A 12,763-nucleotide genomic window follows, 5' to 3' on the forward strand; every position below is an offset into this window, starting at 1 on the left:
ACATTGGCCCCAGCCTGGCTGGCCCTCCCTTTGCCCATGACCCCCTGGTGGAAATACCCTCATAATTCCCTGCCCACAACTCTCCCACATGGCAGGAGAGGCAGGCCAGGTGTATAATAATCTGCTTCCCTCAGCCTGAACCCTCATCTCTCTAAGGTCCTTGGCACAAGGGTCCCTCCTTAAGACTCGTTTAGGGCAAAGGCCATCTTCTGAGGACAAGGACACAGCAGACGGTTGGATTTTCTTTTTCTTTTTTTTTAATCCTCACCTGAGAAGTAAGGATATTTTTTCTTGATTTTCAGAGAGTGGAAGGACAGGGGAGGGAAGGTAGGGAAAGACAGAGAGTGGAGGGGAACATCATGTGTTAGAGACACAGCTATTTGTTGCCTTTCCCTCACGCCCCAATAGGAGCCAGGGATTGAACCTGCAACTGAGGTATGTGCCTGTCGCCGGGAATCAGACCCGAGATCCTTCAGTCCACAAGCGGATGCTCTAACCACTGAACAACTGGCTAGGGCTTGATTTTTTTTTTTTTTTTAAATCCTCACCAGAAGATATGTTTTTATTGATTTTAGAGAGAAGAAGGGAGACAGGGAGGAAGGTAGGGAGGGGAGAAAGAGGGAGAGAGAGAAAAAGAGGGAGAGAAAGAAACAAAGATGTGAGAAAAATATAGATCAGTTGCCTCCTGTGTGCTCCCCCGAACTCGCAGCCTTTTGGTGTATGGGACAGCGCTCCAATCAGCTGAGCCATCCAGCCAGAGCAGATGGTTGGGTTTTGAAAAAATCAGGCCTTATGGAAAAATTATAGACTTACACAGGCCACCTCCACTGCAGTCCAAGGCTACCTATACAAAGAACTTGGGCTAGGAGGGGTGTCATGTCTGCCCTGGGTGAGGCAGCCAGAGGGGCAGGTCTCTAGGAAAACAATGAGAAAGCCAACACAGATGGGGCATGAGGACACTGGCTGACTACCACGCAAGACAAGTAGCTTGACTCTCTGGGTCTCAGTTTCCTTGACTGAAATGGGACCACAGCCCATCACAGGACGGCTGTCAGCCTTAAATGAAGGTGAAGAGCTTGGCTTTCCTGGTTTAGTGGTGGGCACTGGACAAATGGTTCAAAGCTGTGCATAAGCCATGGTGATGGGCGTCAAGAGGGAAATGGAACCAGAACACAGGCAGGTCCCTCGTGCTTGAGCTCAGGCCATCATCCCTTCCACCTCCCCATCATCCCTTCCACCTCCCCATCATCCCTTCTACCTCCCCAGGTGTGACACTCCCCACCTTTAGCAATAGAGCTGTCTCCTCCCATCTGCCTACCCACAGCTCAGAATGCTGGCTCCCATCCACCTTCTTCAGGAAGCCCCTGGCTCAGCACAGTATCTGCAGGTACCTTTGCTAAATACCCAGGTAAACGGGCTCTTGTTCCCTCCTAGTTTTGGAGACATTTCTGTTTTGCTTTTGTTTTTCTCTCACAACTCCCCACCCCAAATCCAACGGATTTCCTTGGGGCTGGGGCCAGGTCCTCAGACTTTTCCTGGGGAACTCTCAATACTGACTCCACAGGGCGGTAGGGGATCAAAAAAAAATCTCACCCATAGAAAGCACTCAGGACAGGCCTGGTACACAGTAAATGCCATGGAAGCATTTGCCCTTATGATTATTATAATCTAGCCACACACAACCCCTGCCCCTCAGAGCGGCAGAACAGGCTGTGAAGGCTGGTGTGTGTGTGTGTGTGTGTGTGTGTGTGTGTGTGTGTGTGTGTGTGAAGCAGAAATGGGGAGAGAAAGGCTTCCCTCCTGCCCCCAGCCCTCTCCTCCCCTCCCTCTCACTCCCTTCAACCTGCTTCTCCTTTGTGCTCAGACCACAGAACCCGCCCCCTGCCCCGTGAGCCATCTCTGGCTGCCATGCCCTTGCCCTGTGCCCCCCTGGGTCCCCAAAGGCCTTTCATCACGCCTCAGCTCCCCGCCCCGCCTCCCCCCTCACCCCCCCCAACATGTGCGGAGCCCATGGCCTCCTGCCAAGGCCTGGGGCTGCCGGCAGAGGCAAGGGACAGAAATCTCACCGCTCGGTAGGTTTTCTTCTGCCCAGCGTGCTTGGGGGCTTTGCCTGGCTCCGCTGAGCTCTCCACATGCATTGAGTAGATGATGTCAAAGAAATCTTCCACCACAGCGACCCGCTTCAGAGAGATGCCCTCCGGCTCCGACAGGCCATCTGCCCCCTGCGACAGGGTGGACAAGCTGTGTTAGTGTCAGGGACGATGGCGGGGTGAGAGCCGGGCCCTCAGGATGGGCAGCGGGCCGGGGGCAGGTCAGCGCTGCTCTCTGACCCCAGCAAGGTCTCTGGTGATAGATGGAGGGGGATGGCCAGGGGTGGAAGGAACCCACTGTGAGGGCCCCAGGGAGAGGGGGCGGGTGGTGTACCAGAACCAGGGTGGCTGCTGCTACTAAATCTACCAGGAATAATGGGCAGGGAATGACAACAACAAAAATACAAATTAGAGAACCGAGAGGCTCCGTGTTCACCATTTCAGACAGATTGTGCCAGACTCAGGCGGGAGCTCTCGAATCACACGCTGTGCCAAGAGCATCCTGGAAGTCTCTGGGGAGGGGGCGCTAAATAGATGCAGCCACATCAGGAGCTCGCCAATTAGCAGTAACCTTTCACTGTGGTCCTGGGCTGGGGTCCCGGGGGACCAGCGTGGATCACCTGGGTGACTCCCGCCTCCACCCTGGCCTTTCAGAAAAGCTTTCACCAAGCTTTTCTCACTCCAGCGGCTGAGTGCCAGCGACAGCACCCGGGCTCTTTGTGTGCGGTGTCGAGACTAGCAGACATGCGGCCACGTGGAGGTGGCAGGGCCGTGTGAGCAGGGTGGCCGCGCTCTCCCCCCGCCCCCCTTTCTTGTCAGTCTGGCACGAGTGCTGCCAGCTCGCCCGACAAGGTGTGCCAGGATGGAGATGGGTCCTTCAGCTGAGGACCTTCTGGGCCAGCACCTGTCCTCCCCCATCAGTAGGGTGGGGTGCAAGAGGGAGACTGCAGGGTGTGAGGCTTGTGGATGTGAGGATGGGCGCGTGCTTTAAGGGAGCGGACGGCTCAGTAAGTTTCTTATTCACAGGGCAAAGGCTACACACAGGCTCAGGCACACCTGGCTCTCAGCCATCATCTCCCCAAGGGGAAAGCTTGGAGGTCTCAGGGGGCTTCAAAGATAAAGAGGAAGCTGGGGCACAAGTTGCGGGGAAAGTCTTTGTCTGAAACACAAATTTCCAAGACAATTCTTTCCCAGAGGATCCTGCCCCAGAACCGTCAGCTCTGTGAGGGTGGGTGTAGGCTGCACCTGCTGGCTCACGGCCGTCTCCCCAGCACCTAGAACAATCCTGGGCGCACGGCAGACTGACTGACTGGTTACAAGCAGCGGCCAGGCCATGTAGTGTAGACCAGCACTTCCCTACTGTGAATAAGGCCCCATCATTTAAGTGGTTGTGTGACCCTGAGCAGTTATTTAGCTTCTCTGAGCCTACGATCCTATATCTGGAAAACGGGGGAAACAGAAGAACCTCTCCCAGGAGCTACAAGGGGGAAAAGTGAGATCCGTGTGTAGCACTCAGCACCAACCCAGCCCGTAGGAGCTGCTGGGTAAATATTGCCATTAAGCAGTGCCATGTCATTTGCCAAGTCTCTCCTAGCTTGGGCTGCACATCACAAGCCTGGGAGGTTGTCAGACCCGCCGGCGGTAAGGTGGATGGGAAGTGGCACCGCTGGCTTAGTCCCGAGGTCTTTGCAGTCTGAGGGGAATAGAGGCTGTGCTGAACGGGATCCTTGCTCACAGCATATTCTGGCCACAGACAGAGTTTAGTTTTATCTGGCAACTTTCCCAACATGCCATGGCGGGTGAACAGAGTTGTCTTTTTGCTAGTGACCCATTTGAGAGCAAAATGGGGGAGGGAGGGCATCTGGGCATTTGAAGTGTAGGGTACCAAACCCTAGAGCTAATGTTTGGTGACCATGGGCGGTGACATCACTGGTCCTGTGCAGACAGTATTGCCAATGGCTTCCTTCCTGGTCAGGATCCATTTCAATGGGGACTTGTCAGATAGCAGTGTGCATCTGGGGTGTGCATGTGTGTGTGTGTGCGCGCGCACATGTGTACTTGCAGGTGAGTGCGGGTGGGTAGCTGCTTGCTGGTCCTGCTTCCTTGTGTGAGTTCAGAGACAATCTCCTCAACCTCTCTGAGCTCCACTTATGAGATTGAGCTGTTAAAATTCCACGATTCCTAGACCCTCTCAGCAGTTATTGTTCTCTCTTTCCTGGGGGTATCTAAAGGCCCCCTCCATAGTTCTGGTCCATTTGTAGACAGGGCTTATCAGTGACAGACTCATTCATTAGCTGACTTGTTACTACCCAGCATTTTGGGGATCTTCAAATATTGCTGTGTCAGAGTTGGGTGGCACAAATGTTATGACAGGTCAGTTATAAGATACTTCTAACCAGGGGATCATATTGGCAAAAACAAACAAAAGAATCTTAAGAATTAAAATATAACTGGGTTCCCATTTTTTGATCTGATGGTGGTTACCTAGGCTTGTTCAGTTTATAAAAAGTCATTAATCTGAACTCTGGATTTAGCTGCTTAAAAGTGAATAGGCCTCTCTGCTCATACTATTGTTTTAGGCTACAGATACTTCTGGAAAACGGAGATACACTTTGGTGGGAAGGAATGAAGAAGGAAATCTTGTGGATGACAGTATTTTAAGAAAGGTGAGTTGGAAAGTGCTCCCTAATTGGGTTGTGATCTTGGGCAGGTCACTTCTGGACCTCTTGAAACTCAGTTTCCCCACCTGTGAAATGGGCCTATGTTCCAAGGATTATGTGAGGATGTACATCAGGCATTTGTCACATACAGGATTGCAAACATCCATCTCATCCCCTTAGACCCACTGAGTGTGAACAGGTGATGGTTAGGAATCTGCTCTTATCTCTGGGCCCTCTGGGCCACTCAGGCTATGGGACGGGGCCCCCAGGTGGTATCTACCACAAAGAGAGAGTCGTATGTAGGTCCGAAGTAACACGCTAAGGCTGTCCCACAAACTTGTAATAAGCCTTCCTAAAGTCAAGGTGTCATTAATCAACCTGGACCAAACAGTGAAACACTGTCCGGCGCCTGTCCTAGGCCTGTCCTAGCTTCCACTTCCATTCTCAGGCAGACACGAGTAACCAAAAGCACTGCACCGGGTCCGATGTGGCCAGAAAGCTGTCCCAGAGAAACACTTCAGTGGAGCATGTTTAAGAGCCCCCTGTTTAAAAATTGGTTGTGATGCCCCCTGATGTTCACACCTGGATCCTATGGTTGGTCTAGCTCACCTGTAGACATGCACACAGGAAAGGAGAGGCCCTAGAACAACCAGAATTCTCCCCACACACCACATGCAGAGCCGCACCTTGAACTGTCCCTCGCGGAGCTGAGGCCACCTGGACACCCTAAGGGAAGAACACCAGGGTATCTGTGTGGCCTTCGAGGAGGACCCTGGCGGAGAACAAAGAAATCCCAGGGCAGTCACGTGCCACAGACATCTCTGCCATGCCCTGCATCCAGAGAGGTAATAACCTTCATGCTCAATGCTGAAGGAGAGGCGTGCCTTCCCTAGCTGGGAATCCAGACACAGCTCCACGGGGCAAGAGCTGCTGCTGAAGGGAGCGGAAAGCACCTCCCCCACAGCTTTGGGATGCCGGGATGCCCTACCAACCACTTCTGCTCTGTACCCAAATGAGCTTAATCTAATCCATTGCCCTCAGCACGCTGGGCCCTGGATTGACAAAGGAAGCTCACTTCATTTACAAGGCTGGGTAAAGAGGGGGCCTGGAGCCTCCTTACTGTACCCAGCTTCCTGGGAACACCAACCAGGAGTGATGGCATGGAACCCCAGATGCAGCACCCTCTGGGAAAAACCATGAGAAAAACACATGGACAGTTGTGAAAAACCGACCTCTGGGGCCTTCCGCATGGGGAAGAATATTACCATGGTAACACACTCCAGCCTTTGGAACCAGCCAACTCCAAATAGCTGGCCAGACCCAGACCAACAAAACCCAGACATGGCAATCATTTTAAAAAATTCATTGAGCCCCACCAGTGTGGCTCAGTAGTTGAGCATTGACCTAAGAACCAGGAGGTCATGGTTCTATTCAGTCAGGGTACATGCCCAGGTTGTGGGCTCGGTCCCCAGTGTGGGGTGTGCAGGAGGCAGCTGACCCATGATCCTCTCTCATCATTGATGTTTCTATCTATCTCTCTTCCTTTATCTCTGAAATCAATAAAAATATATTTAAAATAATAAAAAAATAATAAAAAATCCATGGAGCTACTACCTTTCTTGGACACCATCATCTTTCTTAAACCCAGCCCATTTGGGTTCTAAACTAAAAACCCAGTTGCAAGTCATTGAAGAAATCACCAAATGTTTAGGATAGTGGTCCTCAAAGTTGCTTCCTAGGTCACCATCATCAGCATCATCTGGGAACTTGTCAGAAATGCAAATTCTCAGGCCCCACGCAATACCTACCAAATCTGGGGGTTTTAAAAGGCATCAAATAATTCTGATGCATAGCCAATTTTGAGAACTGATGAATGTAATGTCTCCATAATTGAGATAGGAAGGTAACCACTAAGGAAACTGGCATTGACTTATTAAATACAGACATGCTCAGTGCTTCTAGGTCTAACATATTAATATTTTCTTCTTCAATGAAGGCCAATTTTCCTGATGGTGTGAACAAAAGAATCTTACTGGGGAACATTAGTATAAATTCAAAATACCAGCCCAGAAACTTAATGTGGATTATGAATAGAAAGGGCAGGAGTGCCCAGCATCCTGGCATCAGATTTTTAAGTCCTCTCTGGCACAGTTAATTACTACTTAAGCAGGTCATCCTTTGACAGGTCTTCTAGGGCTTCCTCACTTTCTTCAAATGATCTGAACACTTAGCACAAGGAAGGCGGCTACATTCAGGGCTGCAGACTTACAAGGAAGACAGAATGCCTTCCGGAGCCATCAGATAGGCCAATGCCAGGTGGCCTCATGAGCTGTTGCCAGGAGTCATCCCTCAGGTAAGCTCGTGAATCTGACTGTATCTTGTTTGTATCCCACTAAGCCAATTAAATGGACCCCTGCCCTTGATGGCAGGTGAGGTCCAAATGCGAATGGATTGCAGTTCTGTCATCTCCATTGGAACTCCCAAGCCACTTGCTGATAGTAAGTTACACACATATCAAGGTGGGCTCGTCATTTCAGACCACCATCCCTGTCTTAGTGGTGTATGCCTTCCAGCAATGAAAAAGCCATGGCTGAGAGGAGATGGCTAAATAGCGGGGACATTTCTCAACTGGGCTCCTCAGGGAGAGGAAGAAACCACAAAATCCTTAGGATGTGCCCTTGGGGGGCATTTCAGATCCAGCTTTTGACAAGACATAAAAACCAACAAGACTGTCATCAGAGGAGAAGGTCAGTCAGCAGAACCCACCCCAGTGGAAACACACCTCTGGCCACCACCGGTGTGCGAGGTGACTGTGCAGACCAGTGGGAAGGTGCTCCATCCCATCTGGGCCAGCCGGCTAAGTGGCCGAGATTACAGGCAGAGGCTACCTCGAATACGAGCCGCATGCTCTCCTAACTTCTCCTGTCTTTCAACCACACTTCAATAAAACCAGGCAGGACCAGCGTTTGGAAGTTTGGGTAGCAATTTGGGGGGTAGGGGTGGGGGTGGGGAGAGTTTCCTACAAAGTCCCATTCTAACCCCTGGCAGGACTGAAAGAAGACCTGAGGGGAGGAGCCAGCCTCCGGCAAAGGGTTCTCAGATGGAAAGGAAAGAGGTGGAGAGAATTTTAAAAAAACAAACAAAATGGAGAGAACAAGAAGAACAGAAATTCAGAGTGGAGATCCTCACCCAAATCTCCAGAATTCTCTCCTCATAACCCCCTAGAGAAGCCAGTCTTAATTGTAAAGGGCAATCAGATGATTGAGAAGAGGGTATTGCTTAAGTGGGACAAAGACAGTGTTGCATGCCTCTGGATTATGAATACTACCTACTGTGAACCAGGAACCAAAAAAATCCTCCAAAATAAAGATTCACACAAGAATTTTAGGACCCATAGTTACATTGCGCTCTGTAGGTTTCTACAGAGAGATGAGGACCTCCCCTCCCCCCCCCAATAAATACAGAAACAAGGCACTGAGGACTCAGTGTAGCACCTGCCTCGTCTCCACCCTTGTGCACAATCTCCAACTGTTAGTGTGGAGCCGCCACCGAGCTGCACCTGCCATCTGGAACAGGCCTCAAATATTCCAAGACCTCCTTTCTGCTTCACCGAATCTCCGTCTTCTTTCAAATCATGCCTGGACCCAACTGCATACCCAGGGCCATGGAGAAAGGTGTCTGGGACCAGCCCCCCAATATCAGCACTACCTTCGAGGTATGCCATATCCTTCAAGCAGCTCTGAATATTTCTTTTTCCTTTTTTTGGTTTTGTTAACTCTGGGATGTCTGGAAAGGGGGAAGGGAGGAAGGGATAGGAACAGAGGGGTGCGGTGGGCAAAAGTATTCCTCTCTTGGCAGGAGAGGGGCAAGGACCCCAGGATTAAGGGATGTAGGGAAGGAGCAGCTAATGACACTCTCAGGCAGGACAAGGTCAGGGCCTGACTGTGAGGATTCTGGCCTGGAGGTGTCAGGAGGGACGAGTTGCTCAAGGGGTGAAGTCACAGGCCTGAGGACAATTCAGCCCTGACCCTGGGGCAAGAAGCTGGCCTGCCTGGGCCTCACTTTTCTCCCATGTGGAGGTGCCACGATATGCACAATGGCTTTCACCACCTCACAGGACGGCTGTGGGGACCCAGATAATCCATAAATAGTGCCTGCCCTGGGCGAGACACCCATAAATGACCGGGGTCACCACTTCTCTGCAGGGGCGCACTCCAGGCCTCTGGGGCCCCGCGTCTCCCTTGGGCGTCGGCCAAGGACGAGGTAAGGGGTCGCTGAGGGGAGGGGCTCCCGGCGGAGCAGGGCGGCCCTGAGTCTAGCAGGCCCCGCGGGCGGGTCCCTGCGGGGCGGTGGCGGGCGGCCCGGGAGCGCTAACGAGCAGGGGCCCCAGGTGCGGGCCCCACCCGGGCTGGGAGGGGGCGGAGGCGGGGCGGGGCGGGGAGCGGCCCCCGCGCTAATGACTGTTGACGGCGCGCGCTGGGCTCCGCAGGGCCGCGCGCCGCGGACAGCTGCCGGGGCGGGGGGCGGAGGCGGGGCGGGGGGCGGAGGCGGGGCGTCCGGCGCCTGGCGCGGGGCAGGGGTGAGGCGCCGGCGCTCCCCCCACGGCGCACGCGCGTGCGCCCCGGCGGGGAGGGCCGGGGAGGGGCGCGCGCGCCGGCCCGGGTTCGGAGGGCCTGCTGGAGCGGCTCGCGCGGGCTCCTCGCGGGCAGGCAGGTAATGAGAGTAACCATGGCAACCCACCAGAGGAAGTGTATTCTGCAGGAGACGTTAATCCCCTCTCCCCCGAGCTGGGACAGCCTGACTTTCCATTCTCACACAGTAATTAGATACCAGCTGTCAGTGCAGGGGGGACGGTTCCGCGGCTGCAGCCCGGCTGGGGCGGGGGGGGGGGGCGCGCACAAAGGGGGTTGTGGGGGGAGGCGGGGAGGAGGGCGTTAAAGACACAGGGACGCTTTCCGCCGTGGGCCGGTAGGCGCGCCTCCTCTCCCCCCCCCCCCCCCAAGTCCCCGGCCTCCGGGCTCGCGCCCGCTCACCTGGAGACCCGGCCCGCGCCGGGCTCCGCCCACTCCTCGCGCACCTGCTGCGCGCGCACCCGCGCACCCGCCCGCCCTCGCGCTCCCCCTTTCTCAGCCCCGCCTCCCCCATTCCCCGTGCACCTGCCCTGCTCCCGCCCCGCCACCCCCGGGACGCTGCCCACCTGTCCTTTGTGGGGGGCGGTACCATTCGATCTGGGCAGCTCTCCTTTGGGGAGCGTCCGCTTTTACGTCAGGCGCGGTGCCAAGTCCGATCGGTGTAATCCTCACCGACCCTCTGCGGCAGGCGCCTTGGCCGCTCCCCGCCCGCCCGAGGCGCAGCGGGGTGTGGCCATTTGCCCAGGGCCATGCAGACTTGAATCCCCATCCCGATGGCCACTTAACCACCGAGCTACCGCGCCTCCCCATCGTGTCCACATCCGTTATAGCGGGGCGGGGGGCCGGAGCGGGGGGCTGCCCAACTGCTCAGGGAGACAAAACAATCACACGGGTGGCGGGCATCGCGGTGCACTTCGCGTGTGCCAAGCATTCACTGCTTCATTTCACTTTCCCAGCAGCCCTGGAAGGTTTGCTACCCCCATCTTACAGGTGAGAAAACTGAGGCACAGGAAGCTGAAGCAACTTGCCCCACAGTCACTAAGAACAGAGTGACCCAGGCAGACAGAGCCCTTGATCCAGGCTCTCAGCTACTGGGCATTATTAACTCCACCCCCTGGGCTCATGGAGGCTGGTATCCAGTCTAGGTCTTTTCCCTCTTTCAATGTTCAGTCTGCCCACATCCTGTCCCAGCATGAGTGAGGGGCTGCTTCTCTTAGCCCTCCCTAAGAAATCTTAGATTTCTAAGAAGCTCCTAGGCCTTAAGCCACTGCCATGTCCCTAATTTCTGCCAGGCCTCCCAGGAACCCTTGCTCTCAGTGTGGGTAGCCACTTGAAAATCATTCTAGGTAGGAAACGAAGACCACAAGGCTAAAGGCCAGGCCCAAGGAAGAGAAGGCTGGTGGAGCCTTGAGGGGGTGGGTGTTTTCAGTCCCCACAGGCCTAGCTGTGCCTCCTGCCCCCCATCAACAGTCAGGCCTGGGGGTGGGGCATGCCAAGGAGGGGCAGGAAGTGCTGAAAAGCAGAGCAGGCTCCTGTCCCCAGTGGCAGCGGTGTCTGGGGTAGGAGGAGGCTATCTGATCCCTTCCCCACTGCCCCGGCCATGACCTCCTCCCTCCCTGCATCTCTCCCTCCTCCCTTAGAGCCAGAGTAGCCAGCACCCTGGGCTACAGCTGAGAACCCAGCGTTCTCTAACCCAGCCGCATTCCTGTGGGAGGAGGGATGGGGGTAGGCTGGGCCGAAGACTTTAGGGACAGGGGCACCCTTGGGGCTGTCCCACCCTTCAAGGACCAAGGCTGAGTTGCCTCCAACCTCACCGTTTCCTGCCTCCGCTTTCCCCACCTCTCAGTAACAGAGCTGCCTAAATTTGGCTCCAGGAGGGAATGGGGGAGGTGGCAGCAGGCGGGTGCTGTCAGAGGCCAGGGCGCAGCTCCCTGTCTAGCCGGCTGGCATTTTTGCTGTCTGGAGGAGGGCAGGGGGGCCCACCAGCCCTCCCCCTGAAAAGGAGATATTCGTACCTTCTGACATGCGCTGAGTAAACGTGCAAACGATATGCAAACTGAGCTTCAAATCAACATCTCAACCAGGGAACAGCTTGGGTGCTGCTTTCGGGATGAGAACAGAAGGGCCAGTGGCCCCCTTCCCAGGGGCTACAGTGGGGGCTGGGTGGGGGGCCCAGGGGGCCCAGGGCTGGGAGTTGGGAGATTCAGTTTATTGCCAGATGTGGCTTTGGGGCTTCAGATGAGCAGCTGGACCCTCTGGATCCCAGCCTGCGGGCAGGGCCATGGCCTCCCCTGGCTGCTCTGGCATAGTACTTGGCACACCCTGTCACATGGTTAAGCACATGAGTCCTGCAGCCACCCTGCCCAGGTTTGAACCCTGGGTCTCACTGGCCAACTGGGTGAGTGCAACAATGTGCCCAGGCAAATGGCTAGCAGGACTGGGCATCTGTTTTAGGATAGCCACTGCCCTTCCCTAGAAGCTAGGCGCAGGGACATGGCCTGGAAGAGCAGGGGCTTTGGAATCAGACCTGAACTCCAGGCCTGGCTCAGCCGTTGAGGCTGTGGGCCTCACTTCCCTCATTTGGAAAATGGGTTCGGGATCTCCAGGTCAGCTGTGATTCCATGTGAGGGCCTGGCAGGCAGTGGGCACCCCAGAAGTCTTCCCATTGGCGTGGTCTCATTGTTCTCTGCATTCATTCAACTACTTTATCCTGTTCCCATCTCCCCTCTCCTCTTTGCTCTCTGTCCTGGTTTTCCTCTTGTCGCTATATAGTTGTAAGTTTCTTACAACCTCTCTCTTCCCTTTTTCCCCACTTGTCTTGATGTCCTCAGGCAAGTCCCTGCCTCTCGGATCCTCAGTGTGCACATCTGCCTAATGGGGGTCCCGGGGGTGGGTGATGAGCTCTGTCTGGGGTCTGGGGCCCAGTAGTCATTTCATGGGTGGCAGCTCTTCTTTACAAGGACTCTCCCCTCCCCACCCATCATCCCAAATGGCCAGGAGGGGCGGGCTGTGCCCTCAGCTCTATCGGGTATAGTGTGTGGGGGCCCCGCTTCTCGGTTACTCTGTTTAACCCCAGATAACTGCTCTCCTGCCCCTCCGCTGGGGTTGATATGAGCTGAATCCAACTTCCTGCCACCCAAAAGCCACTTCCTGCCAAACTTGAGCTGATACCAGAAGAACTTGTTTTCTGTGCACAGAGCAGTCCCCGATGGGGCAGCCATCCGCCGGCCCTGGGCGGGAACATTTTTTCCATTCGCCTGTACGCCTGCTGGAGCTGGGTGGGGAAGGATGGGGACTCTGCCCTCCTCACCTCTGAACCTGCCACCCTGCCCTGCAGGAGTCTCTGGGCCTGCCAGCCATCCCAGGAAGGGTGCCAAACGTC

General features: G+C 55.0%; 1 protein-coding gene across 2 annotated transcripts in view; it reads right to left on the minus strand.

Moving 5' to 3' along the window:
- The window catches only part of NOL4L (nucleolar protein 4 like), a 125,264-nt gene that overhangs the window by 72,667 nt on the left and 39,834 nt on the right, over window positions 1-12,763 (minus strand). For both annotated transcript variants that reach the window (XM_084887675.1, XM_084887680.1), the window contains exon 2: window positions 2,067-2,222. In XM_084887675.1, coding sequence (XP_084743801.1) covers window positions 2,067-2,222 — 156 coding nt within the window. The remainder of the gene's footprint in view (window positions 1-2,066; window positions 2,223-12,763) is intronic.

Source organism: Pipistrellus hanaki, assembly GCF_964339955.1.
Source record: "Pipistrellus hanaki genome assembly, chromosome: 6".
Taxonomy (NCBI): Eukaryota; Metazoa; Chordata; class Mammalia; order Chiroptera; family Vespertilionidae; genus Pipistrellus; species Pipistrellus hanaki.